Source organism: Natrix helvetica (assembly GCF_964273705.1).
Source record: "Natrix helvetica genome assembly, chromosome: 13".
Taxonomy (NCBI): Eukaryota; Metazoa; Chordata; class Lepidosauria; order Squamata; family Natricidae; genus Natrix; species Natrix helvetica.
In genome coordinates, this window is record NC_138557.1 from 14,648,973 (window position 1) to 14,673,720 (window position 24,748).

At 44.3% G+C, this 24,748-nt stretch overlaps 1 protein-coding gene across 1 annotated transcript in view; it reads left to right on the top strand.

Annotated features, from left to right (window-relative positions):
• The window catches only part of SOX8 (SRY-box transcription factor 8), a 43,454-nt gene that overhangs the window by 17,561 nt on the left and 1,145 nt on the right, over nt 1–24,748 (top strand). The window contains exons 2-3 of the mRNA XM_081966047.1: nt 12,945–13,183; nt 23,131–24,748. The exon at nt 23,131–24,748 is cut by the window's right edge and continues 1,145 nt beyond it. Of these exons, the coding sequence (XP_081822173.1) occupies nt 12,945–13,183; nt 23,131–23,873 (982 nt within the window). The 3' untranslated portion in view covers nt 23,874–24,748. The remainder of the gene's footprint in view (nt 1–12,944; nt 13,184–23,130) is intronic.

Sequence of the window (24,748 nt, forward strand, 5' to 3'; positions counted from 1 at the left end):
CTAGAAAATACCTAGTGATAAATGCTTAATAAATATTTAAGATTAATCCTGCTAGCGTTTGGGGCCGTAGCTGGATAAGAAAGAAGAAAGTAATAGTGCATTGGAAGAGTTTTTAAGCGTTCAAGCAATTGTAATCCTCTCTTTGCTGGCAACTCAAATCGCTCTGCAAAAAATAGTGTCAGAATCAATCAATTGGGGAATCTTGGACCCTTTTACAAAACTTGGAAACATTTATTTTGTGGTCTTCATGGATCAGAGGTGTCAAACTCGATTTCATTGAGGGCCACATCAGGGTTGTGTTTGACCTGGGAGGGGGAGGGGGGCGTGGCCAGGGTGGGCATGGCCAGCTTGAGATCACTCCTGTCGGGGGGCCCTGTGGAGGCCCGAGTGCTTTGCCAGTGAAAACAGGCTCCTGGGCTCGGCTTCCTACAACCCTCTGCCAGCAAAAACAGAGCTCTCAAGGGCTGCACGTGGCCCTCCCAAGCTCTGTTTTTGCTGGCAAAGGCCCTGCGGACTGGCCCTTCACTGTTTCAAGGGTGGCCAGATCCAAGCACTCAAGGGTGGCCAGATCCAAGCACTCCGTGGGCCGGATCAGGCCCCCGGGCCTTGAGTTTGCCACCCCTGTCATGGGTTGCCCACACTAAAATGGATGGTGTTATCCAGAAATGCTAGGAAATGGGATATCCAGAGATGCAGCATGTAATGGGAGCAAAGCTTTCAAAAGTTATAATATGACTGATGTTATTGCATATTTGTTTATATATTACTGCATATTTGTTTATATAAGTCATTCTAATTTAAGGTGATTTAACAAAATTGCTGGCCTCGCTTTTCAGAACCTCCATTGATCCATTTGTTATTTCAGTGGGCTACCATGTGTTAAAAGAAACACAACATGTATATGTTATATGTATAACATACATAACACATGTATGTGTGTTTCTCTGTGTGTGTGTATATGTGTGTGTGTGTGTGTGTGTGTGTCTGTGTTGCATTTGTGCTGATAAATAAATAAAGGCACAAATGTAAATAAATAAATCAGCACAAATGCAACACAAATGTAACAAAGGCAACATAAAAAAATGGCTTTCTGCCTGGATGGCTCCTAGGGTGAGCAGATAGACAGAAAAAGGGAAGCAGTATGCTCCCTCCCATATTTGAGCATACCAGGGGCTGTGACACAATACATACATACATACATACATACATACATACATACATACATACATACATACATACATGATGTTTGTACGTTTGTATGTTAACACCTTGGACGCCTAGAGAGCACACTGCTCAACATAGAAAGGAAGACTATGATATAAAAGAATAAAAAATATTTTATAAAAAAAAAGAGCTTTCAAAAGGCATTTTGAGATGAAGCACATACAGGAAACAGATTTTTTTCCCTGCCCCAGGGATCAGAATGAAATGGGGGTGCGTCATTGAGGAACTTTTCTCCCACATTTGAAGAACAATTGCAGGAATTGGGTATATGAGTCTAGTGAAAAGAAGGACTAGGTATGATATGATAGCAGCGTTCCAGTATTTGAGGGGCTGCCACAAAGAAGAGGGAGTCACGCTATTTTCCAAAGAATCAGAAAACAAGACAGCCAAAAATGGATGGAAACTAATCTAGGAGAAAAGCAACCTCGAAATAAGGAGAAATTTCCTAAACGGAACAATTAACCAGTGCAACAGCCTTGCCTTCAGAAGTTATGGGGGCTCTATCAGTGGAAGCTTTTAAGAAGAGATTGGACGGCCACTTGTGTGGAATGGTATAGGGTGGAAGGGTTGGACTAGAAGACCTCCAAGGTCCCTTCCAACTCTATTCTGTTATTCCCTTTCACCTCATCTGCTCCAACCTTTAAACATTTATCTGCCTCTTTCAGCTGGAAGTGGGGCCAGTTCAGACTTTAGCTGCTGGGGCGGGGGGGGGGGGGGGGGGCGCAGGTGGAATTGAAAAAAAAATGTTCTGATCCACACGCTTTGCACTTTTTCAGCTGCAATTTGAACAGTGTATCTATTGATGCCTGGGATTCAATCTGTGCCAAGATGGTCCTTACTATGCCTAGTTCTCTAGACTGGTTTTCTAGGCAGTGGTGGGTTTAACAAGCTTTACAAAGGCTACCTTGGTCAGATTGTGTACTGTATTTCATATTTAAGTGCATCTAACTGACATGAAAAGTGCGTATAGTCAAGGCTCTGATTTTCCCAGTTGCAATGGATGGCTGTGAAAGTTGGACCATAAGGAAGGCTGAGCGGCAAAGAATGGAGGCCTTTGAACTCTGGTGCTGAAGAAGACTCCTGCATTGAGTTCCTTGGACTGCAAGGTGATCCAACTGGTCAGTCCTAGAGAAGATCAACCCTGACTGCTCTTTAGAAGGCCAGATCCTGAAGAGGAAACTCAAAGACTTTGGCCACCTAATGAGAAGGAAGGACTTCCTGGAGAAGAGCCTCATGCTGGGAAAGATGGAGGGCAAAAGAAGAAGGGGACGGCAGAGAATGAGGTGGCTGGATGGAGTCACCGAAGCAGTCGGCGTGAGCTTAAATGGACTCTGGGGGATAGTAGAGGACAGGAAGGCCTGGAGGAATGTTGTCTATGGGGTTACGATGGATCAGACACGACTTCACAACTAACAACAACAACTGATATGAACTTATGGAAATCAACTGTTCAGTTGTATTTCATTTGCTATTTTATTTGCCTGTTGTAAAAAAGATCCAACAGTTTCCTGGAAAGGATAGCTAAATGTAAATTTTGTAGTCAAAGAACGTTACATCCCAGATGCTGGTGTTTTTTTAGATATTTTAACAGCACCCTTCTTTACATAGCCTTGTTGCCTTCTAACCCTAACAGTGCAATTTTTGCATATGTCTCGGTTGTGACCTGTACAGACTCTTTGGGCTTATTGCTGAATAGATATGTGAAAAGACTTTATTGCAAAGTTTTTCAAAAATGTATGGCTTCAATTACTGAATGAATACAATGCAACATAGAACAACAGAGTTGGAAGGGACCTTGGAGGTCTTCTATCCCATCTCTTACTCAAGCAGGAGACCCTACAGCATTTGAGACAACTGGCTATCCAGTCTCCTCTTAAAAACCTCGAGTGTTGCAGCATCCACAACTTCTGGAGTCAAGTTGTTCCACTGGGTTAGTCCTTATATATTCTCATGTACTTGGCAACTGGTTCATAGTTATGACAGTCCCCAGGTCATGCTATCCCTTCTGGTGACCTTCTGACAAGCAACGTCAGTGAGGAAGCAGGGTTCACTTAACAATCATCTTAATTCACAACTGTGCCAAGGAGAGCCACTTATCTGAAATGGTATAGGTCTGTGATGGCGAACCTTTTTGGCACTGAGTGCCCAAACCAGAACATGCCTGCATGCATGCTTGCGTTTGCGTGCCGAAAACCTGAAGACTAGCTGGCCGGTGTGTGCATGCATGTCCTTAAAACCCGAAGACCAGGTGGCCTGCGCTTACATGTGCACCACCCAGCTGGTCTTCGGTACAGACGCATGTTCATGCACGCATGTTCCAGTTTGGGCACTTGGTGCAGAAAAGATTCACCATCAGTGGTATAGGTTCTCCTGCTTGAGCAGGGGGCTGGACTAGAAGACCTCCAAGATCCCTTCCAGCTTATTCATTCTTATTCATTGTCAGGAAATTTCTCCTTAGTTCTAGGTTGCTCCTCTTCTTGCTTTCTGGTGCTTTGGAAAATAGCTTGACCCCCTCTTGTCTATGACAACCCTTCAAATATTGGAAGACTGCTATCATGTCACCTCTGGTCCTTCTTTTACTAGATCAGATATACCTAATTCCTGCAACCGTTGTTGGCTGGACATGTTGGCTTGAACGTAGCTTTTTCATTTCAGTTTGGCCATCCGAAAACAAATCCACAAATTCTATATGAACAGGAGAAATATATATATGGCTGTGTGTGTGTGTTCCAGCATAACTCTGGAACGCCTCTAACAATTTCAACCAAACTTGGTGCACAGATGACTTACTCTCTGGAGAAAAATACTGTGGGGGTTAAGACACCCCTAACACCTGTCGCAGCATGTGTTCTGTTAAGATACAGCCTGTTGTGCCTTAAAATGGCTTCTACCGTACTGTCGTAAAATGGCTTCTACTGTACAGCGCAGTGGAGTTGCCATGGTAATGATTTCATAGTACTCCACAAGGGGGCTCCCTCTGGTAAGGGGGGAAAATCCAACATTAGAAATTATGTTTGATCCGGACATTTCCCCCCTATAAATAAATACCCGGGCAACACCGGGTTATCAGCTGGTAAATGATAAAAAGTGAAACGGTAGGAAACAAAAGTGCCGTGATATACAAATGTTTTGACTTTGTGCCATCGGCTGTCAGACGAAAGACAGATGCATTTAAAGTGCTGCTCTCTGCTCCAGTAGGTATAAAACACATTGCAATACAGGTAGACCACAACGGGGACCTACATTTCAGTTGCTAAGTGAAGCAGTTATTATGTGAATCTTGCCCCATTTTATGACCTTTCTGGCCACCATTGTTAAGTGAATCACTACAGTGGTTATGTTAGTAACATGGTTGCTAAGTGAATCTGGCTTCCCCTTGACTTTGCTTGTCAGAAGGTCACAAAATGGGATCACATGACCCCAGGGACCCTGCAACCGTCATAAGTATGAGCCAGTTGCCAAACAGCTGAATTTTGATCACGTGACCATGGGGATGCTGCCATGGCCGTAAGTGTGAAAAATGGTCATAAGTCACTTTTTTCAGTGCTGTCACTAAACGAACTGTATTTTTTTTCTTTTTTTCAGCATTTTTTACTACCAGTTCGGGCGAATAGGTAGTAAAAAAAATGCTAAAAAAAGTTTTTTTAAAAGTTCCAACGACCATGTGGCACAGCTGATTGTTGGAACATTTTTTTTTACTTTTTAAAGAGTTTTTTACTACTACTACTATTGGTTCGGGCAAACGGTAGCATTTTTTACTACCAGTTCAGCATTTTTTACTACTGGTTCGAGTGAATGGTAGCATTTTTTACTATCAGTTTGGGCAAACTGTAGCATTTTTTACTACTGGTTCAAGCAAATGGTAGCATTTTTTACTATTGGTTCAGGCAAACTGTAGCATTTTTTATTACTGGTTCGAGCGAATGGTAGCATTTTTTACTACCGGTTCGGGCAAATGGTAGCATTTTTTACTATTGGTTTGGGCAAACTGTAGCATTTTTTACTACTGGTTCGGGCAAATGGTAGCATTTTTTACTACCGGTTCGAGCGAACTGTAGCATTTTTTACTACTGGTTTGAGTGAATGGTAGCATTTTTTACTACTGGTTTGGGCAAATGGTAGCATTTTTTATTACTGGTTCAAGTGAACGGTAGCATTTTGTACTATTGGTTCGGGCAAATGGTAGCATTTTTTACTACCAGTTCAGGCAAATGGTAGCATTTTTTACTACCGGTTCAAGCAAATGGTAGCATTTTTTACTACCACTTTGGGCCAACCAGCCTGAACTGGTAGTATGTCACCCCTGCACCTCGCCCTCCCACATGAAGTCGATTGTCAAAAGGAATGGGAAAGGGTTTTTTGGGGTTTATTTTTAAACCTTTAAAGTGGGTAGTTTCCTTGAAGGAGCCTCTGGGGATTTTCCAAGGTCTGCCAAAAGATGAAGAAAACATGCTTGTGGCTCAATTTTATATTTACCAACAAAGAAATAGTTATTTAAATATAAATGACAGACAAATAGTTTGTCGCAAAAGCGACTTGCCTGTGAAGTTCTCCTGGATTGGGGCTGAAAGGCAAAAACGGAAGCAGTATGCTCCTCGTCCCATATTTGGATAAACCAGATTGTCCTGATTAAAAAACACTTAATCTCACCCCTGGTATAGCCGACAAAGCAAGGAGAACTCGGGGCTTAGAGGTTAATACATCTACCTGATATGTAAGCAGCCTGGGTTTGAATCCCACAAGGGTATGGCTAGGTGACAAGAGCTATATAGCTTGAAATAGATCTATACTAGTCTCCCTTTATTTCTTTGTCGGTAAATATGAATTCAACACAAAAATAGTTTGTTGTCTGCCTGTGAAGGCTCCTGGATTGGGGCTGAAAGGCAAAAGCGGAAGCAGTATGCTCCAACTGATAATTGGGTGGACCAGGTTGCCCTGATGACACCATGCTTGTGGCTCTGTGGGCTCCCTGCAAAGGACCCCAGGTGGACCGCTGCATTATAGTTGCACTGGGTAATATATAAATAGGGCAAGTGAGATTATTTCTGTGGCATATTTGTGGAGGATAACAGCATGATACACTTTGATTCAGAATCAGTTCGGTTCAGGGCAGAGAAGAGCAATAAATATGATAAGGAATCTGGAAGCCTAAACCATATGATAAACAGCTAAGGAAACTAGGTATGTTTAGCCTAAAGAAGAGAAGGACTAGGACAGGGATGTCAAATTCAAGGCCCTTGGGCTGGATTCGGCCCATGGGTTGCTTACCTCTTGCCCACGGGGCCACCCTGGAAACAGCAAAGGACCGGCCCACAATGCCAGCAAAACAGAGCTGGGGAGGGCGGTTTGAGCTCCGTTTTCACTGACAGAGGACTATCAAAACAAACTACAAAACAAAACAAAAGGAGAAACGTTTCCCCTTTTGCAATTGAGCATGGAAGAAGGGATGGAAAAAGAGAAAGGGAAAGAGGAAAGACAAAGAAGGAAAGATGGGAAGAGAGCAAGGAAGGAAAACTAAGAGGGGAAGGAAGAAGAAAGGAGAATAAAGAGGGAAGGAAAAAATGCAAGAAGAGAAGGGATGGGAAGGGAAGGGAGGAAGGAATGAAGGAAGGAGATTATAATGAGAGGGAGGGTGGGTCTTAGGGAAGTCCTGCCTTAGCATTTAGCCACCACAGGTGCCCATGACATGAGTGACGTTGAGCTGACCACCCCTACCCTGGCTATGCCCACTCTGGCCACATCCACCTGAAGTCAAACACAAGCCTAATGCGTCCATCAATGAAATTGAGTTTGACACCCCTGGACTAGGGAGACACATGGTAGCATTTTCCAATCATTGAAGGGTTTCACATGGGGTGGGGTGGGGTGTCCATTTACACTCCCATAGCATCTGAGGACGTAGCAATGGGTGGAAGCTTACCAGAGGAAGATCCAATCTGGAAATAAGAAGGAATTTCCTGACAGTGACAACAATGAATCAACTGAACAGCTGCTGGAGTATTGGGTGCTCCGTTGCTGATGGGTTTTTTTTAAAGAAGAAAAGACTGGGCAAGCTTTCGTCTGGGATGGAATAAGAACTCTTGCCTTGTTCAGAGGGTTGGACCAGGAGACCTCCTTCTAGCCCTATGAGTCTATCTCCATTTCCACCCATTGAGAAGCGATTTACTTTAATGTGTTGATGTCCGGAAGAGAAAATATAGTTCATGTCCCAGGACTCACTCTGAAGCACATCCTTGTTTATTTAATGGGCCTTGCTGAAAGATGGAAACTGAAAGTTGTTTTCTTGTGGGTCTCAAGTCCAAAACAACCTGTGCTGAGTTCAGTCAGTTCTGCTGCTGCTTAGTAAATAAGTACAGAATTTTGCAATATTGGAGCCAAGCCAGTTTCAGGCTTAAGTTTTGGACATTTGAAAGGTATCCAGTTATCTCTCTCTCTCTTTCTTTTAAAGAGAAACGGAAGTTCTTTGGTTTTCTATTGCAGTATTTTTAGGGTCTAGGTAGTATGGGAACCCCCCCCCCCCAAGAATGAAATATTTGGGGAAATATTAAAAAGAAGCAGAATAAAATATTTCCCCAAAGGGAGAAATGGAGAAATGTTCTTAAGGGAAGCAGAAACCCAGTCCCAGTCGCCCTGCCCCAAGCAGAAACTGAGGAGGCCAGCTTATAGAAAGGCAGATTTGGTAATCCATTCAGAAAGACTGGATCAGACGGAAACTCCAGATAACAAAAGGTTGCCAAAATTAGCTCAAATACCTAGGACAGGGATAACCCTGCTCCATATGCATGCATGGGTGCCCCCCCCATACGCACACTACCCATATTCACCCCACTTCCTGCGCATGCGTGGCAGACACACGAAGACCAGCTAGCCAGCAGGAGGCACACACGGAACCACAACAATTCCAGCCGTGACATTCACAACACACCTTGATTGGTACAAGGTTGCAGGGGGAGGCTAAAATTAAATCTTGGTCATAAAATCCAGTCAAAGTTCTGTGGATTTCAGATAGAACCATGTACCTGCTAAGATACTCCTTGGTTGTATTGCATCTTTATTTTATTTTTTTTGTTACTGGCAGCATATTATCTTCTAGTTCTATCAAGGCAAAGTGATTTATGATTCTGAAATGCCCTTGACAGTTCTGGATGACAGTTTTTAAAACTGTAATCATTGATTTTTTTTTCTCCAAAAAACCATCTTTAATATTATTGTTTGTCATGTAATTTGTCCTGTAATTTGACAAAGAATATGGATTAGACTACATGAGACTAGACTAAAATAGAATAGAATAGAACAGAATTCAGAATAGAATGGAATGGAATAGAATTCAGAATAGAATAGAATGGAATAGAATTCAGAATAGAATGGAATGGAATAGAATTCAGAATAGAATAGAACAGAATTCAGAATAGAACAGAATTCAGAATAGAATAGAATAGAATTCAGAATAGAATAGAATAGAATTCAGACTAGAATAGAACAGAATTCAGAATAGAACAGAATAGAATACAACAGAATTCAGAATAGAATAGAATAGAATAGAATGGAATAGAATTCAGAATAGAATAGAATAGAATTCAGAATAGAATAGAACAGAATTCAGAATAGAATAGAGTAGAATAGAATAGAATTCAGATTAGAATAGAATAGAATTCAGAATAGAATAGAATAGAACAGAATTCAGAATAGAACAGAATTCAGAATAGAATAGAATAGAATTCAGAATAGAATAGAACAGAACAAATCATATAGAGAACAATAGAGTAGAGTAGAACAGAACAGAACAGAACGCTTTATTGGCCCTGTGATCAGACACACAAGGAACTTGTCTCTGGTGCATAAGCTCACAGTGTACATATAAATTAAACAGCACGTAATAGGTCAGAGATCATAAATCATAGTTACAACTAGAGAGCATTTCACCCAGGCTGCCCTCAGTGGCACCATCTTTAATGGAAAAAATAATATCAAAGCAAAATAACAAAAAATGTGACCCTATTTGCTACGTGCTACTGGAGAACGGGGTAAAACATAGTGATGTAGCCCATGTGGAATTGATGTGAGGGCCTTTGAGGTGAGTCTCAGTTTTTAGACGTGTGTTAAGGGAGGCCGAAACACCAGCGTTGTTGCTAATTGTCATCAAATAAAAATGTTGAGCTAAGCATCGGAGATAATCTCCCATTTGGGTAGGCAAAGGAAATTCCATGGAGAAGAAGGATGGGGATCTTGCGCCATTTGTACCTGGGGCCAAAAATTCTAATCCCTTATGGCAGGGGTGTCCAAACTTGGGAACTTTAAGACTTGTGGACTTCAACTCCCAGAATTCCCCAGCCAGCCATGCTGGCTGGGGAATTCTGGGAATTGAAGTCCACAAGTCTTAAAGTTCCCAAGTTTGGACACCCCTGCCTTATGGGGAAAGAGATTTTAGAGTAATGATAAACGGTTCAAGGTACATATGACATTCAATGAAAGTATTAGCGCAGTGTGTATCCTCTACGTAAAAAAAGGACCACTTGTGTGCTTGGGTTAATGAGAAATGAGAAGTTGAAACATAAATTGTTTCAACTTCTACCCTCAAAGCAACACTATAGGACACTTCACACCGGAACAACTAGACATAAGGACAGTTTTCCCCGAACGCCATCAAACTGCTAAACAACTAAATCCCACAACACTGTCAAACTATTTAGTAAGGCTGTATTGCTATTCTTCTCCTTCTCATCTTTTCTATTACCTCTCTCCTTTTCTACTTAGGACCATTACTTTGTTGCTTGTACCTTTACTATTTATATTATGTTATTTAGTTTTCTATGTCTAGCACTAAGTGTTGTATCTTATACTTTATGACAAATGTATTTTTATGATGACTATGATCATGATTTATCACATAGCTTTATATGCAACTGAGAGCTTATGCGCCAAAGACAAATTCCTTGTGTGTCCAATCACACTTGGCCAATAAAAGAATTCTATCCTATCCTATCCTATCCTATCCTATCCTATCCTATCCTATCCTATCCTATCCTATCCTATTTTATTACATTCCACTCCATTCTATTCTACTCTGCTCTTCTTTAATTCTTACATTACATTATTATTCTATTCCATTCCATTCCACTCCACTCCACTCCACTCTACTCTCTCTTCTCTTCCATTCCGCTCCGCTCCACTCCGCTCCACTCCACTCTACTCTACTCTACTCTACTCTACTCTACTCTATTCTTCTTTAATTCTTACATTACATTATTATTCTATTCTATTCTATTCTATTCTATTCTATTCTATTCTGTTCCGTTCCGTTCCGTTCCACTCCACTCCACTCCACTCCACTCCACTCCATTCTACTCTACTCTACTCTGTTCTTCTTTAATTCTTACATTACATTATTATTCTATTCTATTCTATTCTATTCTATCCTATCCTATCCTATCCTATCCTATCCTATCCTGTCCTGTCCTATCCTATCCTATTTTATTCCATTCCACTCCATTCTATTCTACTCTACTCTTCTTTAATTCTTACATTACATTATTATTCTATTCTATTCTATTCTATTCTATTCTATTCTATTCTATTCTATTCTATTCTATTCTATTCTATTCTACTCCACTCCACTCCACTCCACTCCACTCTACTCTGACATTATTCTTCTCTACTCTACTCTACTCTACTCTGATATTGACAAGAGAGGTGCTAATATGTCAGCCTTATGAGGTAATGTCAGCTGCCATCTTATGGTGAAACAGCTGCAAACTACATGGCTAGTAGTTCACAAGGTAATTGGATGGAGCCAGAGAAACATATAAGAAGTACACAGACAAGAAGAGGTCCCCTCAGAAAACAATTTGAAATAGGGGGTGAAGTGTGTTTGTATCTACAGTCTAGACAATCCTTGAGAAAGCTGGGAGCAAAATTTGTGGATCCTTTCCCCATTGTAAGAATTATCAATCCAGTAACAGTCGAACTTAAATGAGCCAAAAACCTTAAGAGGATACATCCTGTCTTCCACTGTAGTCGGCTTAAACCAGCAAAATCCTCCCCGTTACGGCCACTGGCAGAAGCCCCTCCTCCTCCTGATCTCATTAAGGGTGAGCAATATTTCGAAGTGAAGGAAATATTGAACCCGCGTATCTATGAATGCAAATGCCAATGCCTTGCTTCATCTGATTGGTTTGTATTTGTGGTCAGCGATGGGAGGCAGTTAAGGGAGGGAGAAGTTGAGCGTAGGAATTTTGGCATGTAAGATTCTCAGTTCTGGCTATGAATTACTGCCACAGTGGCGCAGTGGTCAGAATGCAGTACTGCAGGCTACTTCTGCTGACTGCCAGCTGCCTGCAATTTGGCAGTTCCAATCTCACCAGGCTCAAGGATGACTCAGCCTTCCATCCTTCTGAGGTGGGTAAAAGGAGGACCCAAATTGTGTGTGTGTGTGTGGGGGGGAGAAATGCTGACTCTGTAAACCGCTTAGAGAGGGCTGGAAAGCACTGTGTAGCAGTATATAAGTCTAAATGTTATTGCTATTTCACTTGACTTCGTTACTATTTAGAGGTTTATGCTGTGACAGGTAGGCCAAACAGTAAGCAGGGCCAGATGAGCTAATTCTGCTTTATTTGTAAAGGTACTGTATTTTTCGGAGTATAAGATGCACTTTTTTCCCCCTAAAAGAGGCTGAAAATTTGGGTGCATTCTTATACTCTGAATGTAGCTTTTTCGAAGCTTTTTTTTCAGCCCTAATGAGGTTGAGTGAAGCCATCTTCCAAGTTTTGCTGCTTTTCTCATTGCTGCTCTCTCCGACGATCAGCTGTGCTTTTAGAAGCTTTAGAAGCTTTTCCCCCATCCCTAATGAGGCACTAGCGAGGGAAGCGATCTTCCAGGCTTTCTTTGTTATTTATTTTTATTATTTAATTCGTCAAACATGTACAAGGTAGCATGGACATGAACAAAGGAAATGGGGACAAATAAATGGGGACAGTAGGACAGGGATGGTAGGCACACTGGTGCGCTTATGCACGCCCCCTTTACGGACCTCTTAGGAATAGGGTGAGGTCCACGGTGGACAGTTTCAGGTTGAAGCTGTGGGTGGGTTTGAGAATGTAACGAAGGAGTCAGGTAGAGCATTCCAGGCGTTGACCACTGTTGCTGAAGTCGTATTTTCTGCAATCGAGTTTGGAGCGGTTTACCTTGAGTTTGAATCTATTGTTTGCCCGTATATTATTACAGTTGAAGTAGTCGTTGACACGTAGGACGTTGTAACAGATAATTTTGTGTACTATACTTCGGTCAGAACGTAGGGGGCGTAGTTCAAGGTTGTCCAAGTCCAAAATTTTGAGCCTGGTGGCATAAGGGTTCTATTGTGAGCAGAGGAGTGGAGGACTCACGAAATACCTCTGAACCCACTCAGTTGTGTTAATGTCCGATATACAGCGAGGATTCCAGGCAGAAGAGCTGTATTCGAGAATTGGTCTGGCAAAGGTTTTGCTGCTCTAGTTAGCAATACAATGTTACTGGAGAAGAAGCTTTACAAAATTAGGTTAACAATTCTTAATGCCTTTACAGCAATGCTGTTATAGTTTGATATCTTTGACCTGATCCAATAGGGCACTCATTATGTTCTTGGGTTCTTAGGCCACTTTGGGAATTCATAAGAGTGTTAGACTTAAACTGGGTTAAAGGCACACATGAATGTCTCATTTAGTTTTCCTCTCTCTCTCTCTTTTAAGCTTGCTGAGTGAAAACGAGAAGCGCCCCTTTGTGGAGGAGGCTGAACGACTGAGAGTTCAACATAAAAAGGATCACCCAGACTACAAATACCAGCCACGTCGTAGGAAAAGTGTCAAAGCTGGCCAGAGCGATTCAGATTCAGGAGCTGAGCTGAACCACCACGGAGGATCCCAGATCTACAAATCAGACTCAGGCCTGGGCTCGATGAGTGAAGTGCATCACCCCAGTGACCACACAGGTGAGGGATGAGTGTTTGTGTCAGGCCTGCCCCAACTTGGACATTTAAGGAAGAAAGACCCTTGACTCCCATTAGGTTCTTTTACTAAAGTTAAGTGATTGCAGTGAAAGTAAAACTAGATCTAAGTATTCCTCAGTGGCTAAGACGCTGAGCTTGCCGATCAGAAAAATCGGTAGTTCGAATCCCTAGTGCTGTGTAATGGAGTGAGGTCCCGTTACTTGTCGCAGTTTCTGCCAACCTAGCAGTTTGAAAGCACGTAAAAATGCAAGTAGAAAAATAGGGACCACCTTTGGTGGGAAGATAACAGCGTTCCATGCGCTTTTGGTGTTTAATCATGCCGGCCACATGACCATGGAGACGTCTTCGGACAGCGCTGGCTCTTCAGCTTTGAAAGAGAGATGAGTACTGCCCCCTAGAGTTGGGAGTGATTAACACATATGTGCAAGGGGAACCTTTACCTTTACCTATTCCTGCACAAAGGTTACACTTTCCCCCCTTTTCCTGGCCCTCCCAACTTGGCCAGTCTATCAGTGTCCAATAGAATGCCTTGAATATGTTTTGGAGACAGATTGAAGCTTGGGGCCTCTCAATCCAGTTTCACATTTGGTTCCCAGGTGTCCTTGGATGTTGGTTTATTCCAGTTTGGCACCTCTGGTTCTTGTCAATGTGTTTCTCCTCCCCTCCCATTTGTTTTCTCATTCCCAGGCCCACATTTTATTACCCCAAATTCCTCCCTCCCCTTACAATTTATGACAGGATGCCAGCGAAGCAAAGAAGCTGGAGATGGTAGATCTGACAGTTTGTGCAAGGCAGAATTCTTAATCCAGAATCCTTCATTGGCTTTACCTTGGGCATCTTGGGAGAAATGGAATGCACAGGTACAGTATAGGTGGTACCTTGCTCAGTAGTAGTAACTGTGAAAGGGATCTTGGTGTCCTAGTGGACAACCATTTAAATATGAGCCAGCAGTGTGCAGCAGCTGCCAAAAAAGCCAACACAGTCCTAGGCTGCATCAACAGAGGGATAGAATCAAGATCACGTGAAGTGTTAATACCACTTTATAATGCCTTGGTAAGGCCACACTTGGAATACTGCATTCAGTTCTGGTCGCCACGATGTAGAAAAGATGTGGAGACTCTAGAAAGAGTGCAGAGAAGAGCAACAAAGATGATTAGGGGACTGGAGACTAAAACATATGAAGAACGGTTGCAGGAACTGGGTATGTTTAGCTTAAGAGAAAGAAGGACCAGGGGAGACATGATAGCAGTGTTCCAATATCTCAGGGGTTGCCACAAAGAAGAGGGAGTCAAGCTATTCTCCAGGGCACCTGAGGGCAGGACAAGAAGCAATGGGTGGAAACTAATCAAGGAGAGAAGCAACTTAGAACTGAGGAGAAATTTCCTGACAGTTAGAACAATTAATCAGTGGAACAGCTTGCCTCCAGAAGTTGTGAATGCCCCAACACTGGAAGTCTTTAAGAAGATGTTGGATAGCTATTTGTCTGAAACGGTATAGGGTTTCCTGCCTAGGCAGGGGGTTGGACTAGAAGACCTCCTAGGTCCCTTCCAACTCTACTATTGTATTGTATTGTATAAATAGCATGAATGTAGGTGGAGATTCTGCACCTCTGTCCCATATTTCAACTTCTCCTGTTTGATGCATTTCCTAATTTGGGATGATATTCTTGGGAAAAGAGCGGCTCAATTCCAGATCCCATAAGAACATTAATTCATTCATCAATCACGCTTGAGAGAGTAGATGTCCTTCTCCACGAGATCTCGGCAGCCTTTCTCCTTGCTCAGTACAGAGCAGAACTGTGGCAGGATGCGTCCCATAGACTCCCACCTTTTCTTTGGGGCTGTCCCAGATGCCTTTGCCAACACAGGCTACCGTCGGAGAATATCCCCCCCTTTTTTTCCCCATCTACAAAATTGGCAGTTTCTTCTCTGCTTCTATTCTACTCACAGGGTTTTTTTTTTTTTGCAAGAAAGCTGGGATATTTTACATTTCTGGCATCTGCTCCTGGGCATGAAGCCAAGGCCTTGGGGAATCTATGCTGGTTTCCACAGCTGAAGGTTAAGAGTCTATCTGCGTTCAGAAATTGGTGAGCTCCGAACACGTTTGTGGAAGCTCTCGCATGTGGGTCTCCTTCTCCATCTAAGAGAAAGAAGGACTAGGGGAGACATGATAGCAGTGTTCCAATATCTCAGGGGTTGCCACAAAGAAGAGGGAGTCAAGCTATTTTCCAAAGCACCTGAGGGTAGAACAAGAAGCAATGGGTGGAAACTAATCAAGGAGAGAAGCAACTTAGAACTGAGGAGAAACTTCCTGACAGTGAGAACAATTAATCAGTGGAACAGAAGTTGCCTCCAGAAGTTGTGAATGCCCCAACACTGGAAGTCTTTAAGAAGATGTTGAATAGCCATTTGCCTGAAACGGTATAGGGTTTCCTGCCTAGGCAGGGGGTTAGACTAGAAGACCTCCAAGGTCCCTTCCAACTCTACTATTGTATTATTGTATTATCTCCAAAGGGGGTTTTGGGAGCAGGAGCCCCAGGCATATCTTTATGCATTCTGTGGGAGAGCCAGAGGTAGGTTCCTACCAGTTCGGACTGGTTCGGTCAAACTGGTAGTGGTTTGCTGGCAGTTCCAGCGACCCAGGCCTGCCAAGCCTCCAAACTGGTTCCTCGATCGGCGTGGCATGATTTTATTTTACATTTGTTAAATGTTCTGCGCATGCGTACACCTATTTATGGGCAACTGTGCATGCACGCGGAGCAAAATTGTGCGCGCACCAAACCGGCCATAATGCCGGCAGCAACCCACCCCTGCCTGCCACGCCCTCGAGATCCCCAGGTGGCGCCAACAGCACCGCCATCTTGTTTTTCAGTTCTGCGCATGCACAGAACAATTTTGATTGCACTGTGGATGTGCGCACCACGCACATCAAAGTGCGCACATGAGCGAACCAGCAGTAGTGCCTGCCGGAACCCACCCCTGGGGAAAGCCTACACCAGGGGTGGGGAATTATGGCCCTTTTATGACTTGTGGACTTGTAGACTTCAACTCCCAGAATTCCTGAGCCAGCCACGGTGGGAATTGCAGGTCACAATAGGTTGCATTTCATCATTGCCAGTCATCCATCCATCCATCCATCCATCCATCCATCCATCCATCCATCCATCCATCCATCCATCCATCCATCCATCCTTTAGATCTCTGGGCATAATTTCCATAGCCAGGACAGATGTGTTTACCCAGACATGACGCACTGGAAGGCAAGATTTCCCTCTGTCACTTGCTCACCATTTTCCTATTTTTCTCAAGGATACAGGTAGTCCTTAACTTATGTGGTGTAGGGTTTCCTGCCTAAGCAGGAGGGATTAGAAGACCTCCAAGGTCCCTTCCAACTCTGTTTTTCTCTTCTCTTCTCTTCTCTTCTCTTCTCTTCTCTTCTCTTCTCTTCCCTTCCCTCCCTTCCCTTCCCTTCTCTTCTCTTTTCTTCCCTTCCTTCCCTTCCCTTCTCTTCTCTTTTCTTCCCTTCCTTCCCTTCCCTTCTCTTCTCTTTTCTTCCCTTCCTTCCCTTCCCTTCTCTTTTGTTCTCTTCTCTTTTCTTCTATTCCTTCCCTTCCCTTCTCTTCCTTCCCTTCTCTTCCTTCCCTTCCTTCCCTTCCCTTCTCTTCCCTTCCCTCCCTTCCCTTCCCTTCTCTTCCCTTCCCTCCCTTCCCTTCCCTTCTCTTCTCTTTTCTTCCCTTCCTTCCCTTCCCTTCCCTTCTCTTCCCTTCCCTCCCTTCCCTTCCCTTCTCTTCTCTTTTCTTCCCTCCCTTCCCTTCCCTTCCCTTCTCTTCCCTTCCCTCCCTTCCCTTCTCTTCTCTTTTCTTCCCTCCCTTCCCTTCCCTTCCCTTCTCTTCCCTTCCCTCCCTTCCCTTCCCTTCTCTTCTCTTTTCTTCCCTCCCTTCCCTTCCCTTCTCTTCCCTTCCCTCCCTTCCCTTCCCTTCTCTTCTCTTTTCTTCCCTCCCTTCCCTTCCCTTCCCTTCTCTTCCCTTCCCTCCCTTCCCTTCCCTTCTCTTTTCTTCCCTCCCTTCCCTTCCCTTCCCTTTTCTTCCCTTCCCTCCCTTCCCTTCCCTTCTCTTCTCTTTTCTTCCCTCCCTTCCCTTCCCTTCTCTTCCCTTCCCTCCCTTCCCTTCCCTTCTCTTCTCTTCCCTCCCTTCCCTTCCCTTCCCTTCTCTTCCCTTCCCTTCCTTCCCTTCCCTTCTCTTTTGTTCTCTTCTCTTTTCTTCTATTCCTTCCCTTCCCTTCTCTTTTCTTCCCTTCCTTCCCTTCTCTTCCCTTCCCTTCCTTCCCTTCCCTTCCCTTCTCTTCCCTTCCCTCCCTCCCTTCCCTTCCCTTCTCTTCTCTTTTCTTCCCTTCCTTCCCTTCCCTTCCCTTCTCTTCCCTTCCCTCCCTTCCCTTCCCTTCTCTTCTCTTTTCTTCCCTTCCTTCCCTTCCCTTCCCTTCTCTTCCCTTCCCTCCCTTCCCTTCCCTTCTCTTCTCTTTTCTTCCCTTCCTTCCCTTCCCTTCCCTTCTCTTCCCTTCCCTCCCTTCCCTTCCCTTCTCTTCTCTTTTCTTCCCTCCCTTCCCTTCCCTTCCCTTCTCTTCCCTTCCCTCCCTTCCCTTCCCTTCTCTTCTCTTTTCTTCCCTCCCTTCCCTTCCCTTCCCTTCTCTTCCCTTCCCTCCCTTCCCTTCCCTTCTCTTTTGTTCTCTTTTCTTCCCTCCCTTCCCTTCCCTTCTCTTCCCTTCCCTCCCTTCCCTTCCCTTCCCTTCTCTTCTCTTTTCTTCCCTTCCTTCCCTTCCCTTCTCTTCTCTTTTCTTCCCTTCCTTCCCTTCCCTTCTCTTCTCTTTTCTTCCCTCCCTTCCCTTCCCTTCCCTTCTCTTTTCTTCCCTTCCTTCCCTTCCCTTCTCTTCTCTTTTCTTCCCTTCCTACCCTTCCCTTCTCTTTTGTTCTCTTCTCTTTTCTTCTATTCCTTCCCTTCCCTTCTCTTTTCTTCCCTTCCTTCCCTTCTCTTCCTTCCCTTCCTTCCCTTCCCTTCTCTTCCCTTCCCTCCCTTCCCTTCCCTTCTCTTCTCTTTTCTTCCCTCCCTTCCCTTCCCTTCTCTTCCCTTCCCTCCCTTCCCTTCCCTTCTCTTCTCTTTTCTTCCCTCCCTTCCCTTCTCTTCCCTTCCCTCCCTTCCCTTCCCTTCTCTTCTCTTTTCTTCCCTCCCTTCCCTTCCCTTCTCTTCTCTTTTCTTCCCTTCCTTCCCTTCCCTTCCCTTCTCTTCCCTTCCCTCCCTTCCCTTCCCTTCTCTTCTCTTTTCTTCCCTCCCTTCCCTTCCCTTCCCTTCTCTTTTCTTCCCTTCCTTCCCTTCCCTTCTCTTCTCTTTTCTTCCCTTCCTTCCCTTCCCTTCTCTTTTGTTCTCTTCTCTTTTCTTCTATTCCTTCCCTTCCCTTCTCTTTTCTTCCCTTCCTTCCCTTCTCTTCCTTCCCTTCCTTCCCTTCCCTTCTCTTCCCTTCCCTCCCCTTCCCTCCCTTCCCTTCCCTTCTCTTCTCTTTTCTTCCCTCCCTTCCCTTCCCTTCCCTTCTCTTCCCTTCCCTCCCTTCCCTTCCCTTCTCTTCTCTTCTCTTCTCTTCTCTTCTCTTCCCTTCCCTCCCTTCCCTTCCCTTCTCTTTTCTTCCCTCCCTTCCCTTCTCTTCCCTTCCCTCCCTTCCCTTCCCTTCTCTTCTCTTTTCTTCCCTCCCTTCCCTTCCCTTCCCTTCTCTTCCCTCCCTTCCCTTCCCTTCTCTTCTCTTTTCTTCCCTTCCTTCCCTTCCCTTCTCTTTTGTTCTCTTCTCTTTTCTTCTATTCCTTCCCTTCCCTTCTCTTTTCTTCCCTTCCTTCCTTTCTCTTCCTTCCCTTCCTTCCCTTCCCTTCTCTTCTCTTCTCTTGTCTTCCCTTCCCTCCCTTCCCTTCCTTTCCCTTCCCTTCTATTCTTGTGACCACAATTGAGCCCAAAACTTCTATTGCTGAGACTGAAGTGAGTTTTGTCCCATTTTACTCTTGCCACGGTTGTTAAGCAAATCACTGCAGCAGTTAGTAACATGGTTGTTAAGTGAATCTGTCTTCCCCATTGACTTGGCTTGCTGGAAGGTCGCAAAGGGGAATCACGTGACCCCGGGACCCTACAACTGTCATAAATATGAGTCAGCTGCCAAACATCTGAATTTTAATCACACGAGCAACAACGGTGCCTGTTGATGGTGCAACAGTTGTAACTGTGAAAAAAGGTCATAATTCAATTTTTTTCACGGCTGTTGTAACTTCAAACAGTCACTAAATGAACTGTTGTAAGTCGAGGACTACCTGTAAATCAGAATAGATTGCAGTTTAGGTGGTTTGTTTATTTTCTCCCAATAAGAAACTTCCTGGTTCTTTTACATGTTTATCTGTTGCATGGGAGGGATGTTTTTAAAAGGAATTTTGAGATACTGAAAAATCAAAGTTCTCACTGAAACTGGATTCCAGCAGCTTAGAAAGCAGCTCAGGTGGGCAACCAACCAATGATTAGGGGACTGGAGGTTAAAACATATGAAGAAGGGTTGCAGGAACTGGGTATGTCTAGTTGAATGAAAAGAAGGACTAGGGGAGACATGATAGCAATGTTCCAATATCTCAGGGGCTACCCCAAAGAAGAGGGGGCCAAGCTATTCTCCAAAGCACCTGAGGGTAGGACAAGAAGCAATGGGTGGAAACTAATTAAGGAGAGAAGCAACCTAGAACTGAGGAGGAATTTCCTGACAGAATAATTAATCAGTGGAACAACTTGCCTCCAGAAGTTGTGAATGCTCCAACACTGGAAGTTTTTAAGAAGAGATTGGACAACCATTTGTCTGAAGTGGTGTAGGGTTTCCTGCCTAAGCAGGGGGTTGGACTAGAAGACCTCCAAGGTCCCTTCCAACTGCTATTCTATTCTATTCTATTCTATTCTATTCTATTCTATTCTACTGTACTCTACTGTACTGTACTGTACTCTACTCTACTCTACCCTACTTCATTCTATGCAGGGGTCCCCATCCCCTGAGTTGTGGGCCAAGCACAGTCCCGCGTGCAGCTCCACTTGCACAAATGGGCACCCACCCCTTGCAAAATGAAGCTACGCAATCACGTGTAGATGCCCACTGCTTGCGTGGAACCACCCCCTCCCTGCCCCCCACCCACCACTGCTGGTTCACAAAGCCAGAAAGGTCTGGGGGTCACTGATATAAGGGATGTGAGGCTGCCATGAAAAAGTTCAGTTCAAAGGCTGTTGTCCAAATTCAACCAGCTGTTCCAGACCAAGAAAGCAAGAACTAGCCAGAGGTTTAACCAGGAAATAAGGAGAAATTTTCTGACCCTGAAAACAATCAATGAATGGAACAGAACTTGCCTTCAGACGTTGTGGGAGCTTCATCCCAGAGGCTTTCAAGAAGAGACTGGACTGCCATCTCTCAGGAATGGTGTAGGGTCTCCTGCTTGGGCGGGGGGTTGGACTAGATGATCTACAAGGTCCCTCTCAACTCTGTTAATCTGTAAGTGGCAGACAGTTCAGGCCTTTTAAGTCTACATCCAGTTACTCTTGTTAGGCTGTGGATGGCCTAGTATATTTCATGATCTCTAGATGTACTAGTTAATATTCAACTAATTCATTAAAAAAATGGCTGCAGAGACTTGAGTGTCCAAATCTTCTGGACAATCAAGATTGAAGAGCAGGAGAACAGATCTAGGACCAGATGGAAAGAGTAGATCCCACAGAGAGCAAGGAAAAAGTAGTTTATTGACACGGAACATATCATTTCAATATTATGAATGCTAGTCTTCTCAATAATACTAGTATTCAAAGACATTTCATCCCTAACAAAGGTCCCTCTCAACTCTGTTAATCTATATATTTATCTAAATAGCCATATCCCAATAAATGCTAGAATTAGGGGCCAATGCAGAATCTTGGCTCCTGGAAGAGTAATTTCCCAGCCTCCTTTATAATTTGCACGATTGGAAATGCTTCCCCCCCCCCCCCCAGTTGCTGTTTATGAGAAGAACTGCTGATATCAACTCAACGGTTGTCTTTTGATTCCAGCCTCTCCTTCCTTGCATTCCTTTCCCAACTTTCCTAGATCATCTCCTACCTTTCATTCAAATCCACAGAATGGATGGGGGGTTTCTGGTCTGGCAGCTTTGAACCAGTGTGAAGATTTGATGGATGTTGGCATGTGTTTGCATCCTGTTTATGTTAAATTGGCTTACTCTGGGCAGCTTTCATCATAAAAACAAAAACAGCCAATTTAAAAACAAAAACCACAAAACTACCATAAAACAACAGGCGCACTCAAATTTGCTGTTCACACATTGGGATCATTTTCATTGATCGTCAATGAAAGGGCACACTCGGTTTCACTCTGCAAAACAAGTCAAATCAGGCCTTGATCAAGTCAGATAGTCCTGACAGATGTGTGGTATGGTCCTTCCAGCTGGGCCCGTGTTGTGCTCAATGGTTTTCCTGGTAGCTTCCCTTCCTTTCTCTCCATTGCAGCTGCTTACACCCGAAATGGCTTTTCCAAAACTTTCAGCCTATGCGAATTGACATGCAGAGTTGGGAAAGCTATTAGGAAAGCATTTGCTTTGCAAGCCAGAGGTTCCAGATGTTATCCTTAATGCCTGGTTGGTTTGGAGAGAGCCTTGCTTGAATGTAAGAGAATCCTTCCCCAGTCAGAGGAGACAGTTTTGAGATAGCTCAGTGTCTCCCATCCTTAGCCATTTTAAGATGCGTGGTCTTCAGTGCCAGCTGGAATATTCTGGGGATCAAAGTCCACGCATCTTAAAATTGCTAGGCCACTGAGCTACGTGGCCCAAAGGTGGGAGTAGTAGAAGTTAAAGCTTTGGATATTCCACTCATTCTCTAATGAGTACACTATACAGGCAACCCTTGCTTGGTCTCTCCAATGTTCCTTGTGCACATCTGGAATTCCAAATTCACACTGCAGGTGCACTGCCAAAGGGTTGCCACAGGCGTATGGCCCATCATAAGCCCACAATGACCAGAAAGCAAACTTGTCAGTTGCTCCTTAGCTTTTCTTAGCCCCTCAAATATAACAGCGTTCCAATATTTGAGGGGCTACCACAAAGAAGAGGGGGTCAAACCATTTTCCAAAGCACCTGAAGGCCAGACAAGGAATAATGGATGGAAACTTATCAAGGAGAACAGTAACCTACAACTAAGGAGAACTTTCTTAATTGTTCTAATAGTGAGAACAATTAACCAGTGGAACAGAAGTTGTGGGGACTCCATCACTGGAGGCTTTCAAGAAGAGACTGGATGGCCACTTGTCTGAAATGGTACAGGGTCCCCTGCTTGAGCAGAGGGCTGGACTAGAAAACCTCCAAGGTCCCTTCTGGCCAGGGGTGGTATACACTTACCTTCCCTACTGGTGCACAAATGTGAGCGAGAACTTGCGCGCACTCATTTCGCTCACACGCTCCACCTCCGCGCATGCACAGATCCTTCCGCACATGTGCTTTTGTTGAAAAAATGGCTTAAATGGGATGCCGCAGAGCCGGGCGTGGGTGGGCAGAACCACCGCAATTTCTGCTACCGATTTGGCCGATCCAGTCCAAACCGGTAGAATTCCACCTCTGCTTCTAGCCCTCCTGCTCCTCACCATCCCAGCTTTATGTGGCCATTTTCCTGGTAGGTAGGTCCATCTAGAAACAACAGACTGGGCTCTTTTCCTATTTTGATGGCAGGATTTCCAACGTTGATTTCCAACGTAGATGATCCTTTGTTTTCCTGCAAGTCAACTGTGTGTTTCCTTTATTTTGATTAAATACAAATGACCATACATCTTTCAGGGCTGGTGTTTAAGCTAAACCATCTTCCCTTTGAAGATGATGACTTTGTTTTCAATACACTTTTCTTGTAGGGCAGCCCCATGGACCTCCTACCCCACCTACCACCCCTAAGACAGACCTTCACCCTGGGAGCAAGCAAGAGCTGAAGCAAGAGGGCCGGCGCCTCATGGAAAGCAATCGGCAGAACATCGATTTCAGCAACGTGGACATCTCCGAGTTAAGCAGTGAGGTCATCAACAACATGGAGGCTTTCGACATCCACGAGTTTGACCAGTACTTGCCACTCAACGGCCACTCTGCCATGCCAGCCAGCCACGGGCAGAGCTCCACCGCAGGATCTTATGGGACTTCTTACGCTCACCCGGCCAATGGCAGCACCGGTGGGTCCTCCCAGGTATGGACTCACAAGAGTCCTACATCGGCCCCTTCTTCTTCTTCCAGTGAAAGCAGCCAGCAGAGGCCTCACATCAAGACCGAACAGCTCAGTCCGAGTCATTACAGTGACCAGTCTCACAACTCTCCGACCCATTCGGACTACGGATCCTACACGGCGCAGGCGTGTGCCACCACCATGTCCCCGAGCTCAGCCACGGGATCTTTCTCCAGCTCCCAGTGTGACTACACCGATCTTCAGAGTTCCAACTACTACAACCCCTACTCGGGCTATCCTTCCAGCATTTACCAGTACCCGTATTTCCATTCCTCCCGCCGGCCGTATGCCACCCCGATCCTTAACAGCCTGTCCATCCCTCCTTCTCACAGCCCCACGGCAAACTGGGACCAGCCAGTCTACACGACCCTGACAAGGCCTTGAGCGGATGGAAGGAGCTGCTTCTCGAGGTCTTCCCTACCAGCCTTCAACAAGTATGCACTACACAGAAACAAAGACAGCGCGAAGATGTGGTGATGATGAGTAACAAAGAACCCTAATGGAGCATCATTGCATAATCCGAAGTGCCTCCCGTTTTGTCGGTGTGCCTGGGCGTTCTCTCCAGAACCTCTTCGATTTTCCAAGGCAGAGTTCTATTTTGTTTATTCTGACTCGTAAATCATATTAAATAACATCCGGACCAATGAACGCTCTTGAAGAGACGAAGAGCGATCCAGTCTAACTCCTCTGTGAGAACTTTGCAATGAGTTTGGTTTTAAATCCATGGCTCGGAAAAAACGGAGGTGAAGATGATGCTTAAGGTTTTGTGGCAAACGAGGGACAGATCAGACTTGCACAAAAACCCATGTAGGATTTTGTTTTTAAATCCTAAGTGTTCAATTAACAATACTGAGGGACCATTCAAGAATCTTTTGGGACCAACCACCCAACCAACTAATGTCAGCCTTTCTTAATTTTAGTTGAAAGTTCTGAGCAAGGTTTTGCTTGTAATTAACATTTTTTTGTTTGGAAGCTTAAAAAGTGCGTTGATATATATATATATATTTGTCATTGTTTGAGAGTAAATCTGTTAAATATGTATTTATGTTCCGTGTAATTTTCATCCTTTTAATTAATGAAGTAATTCTGTGCAAGAGGTAGATTTAAAATAAAGACTTTATAGTGCATAAAAGTAGTGGAGGAGTTTTCCCATCTCCCCAATTACACTATTTGTTAAAAAGAGGAAAAACAGCATTTAAAGGTCCGTCAGAAAGGAAAATTAGAAATGCTTTCAAAAGAACCAATGATAATATAGGAAC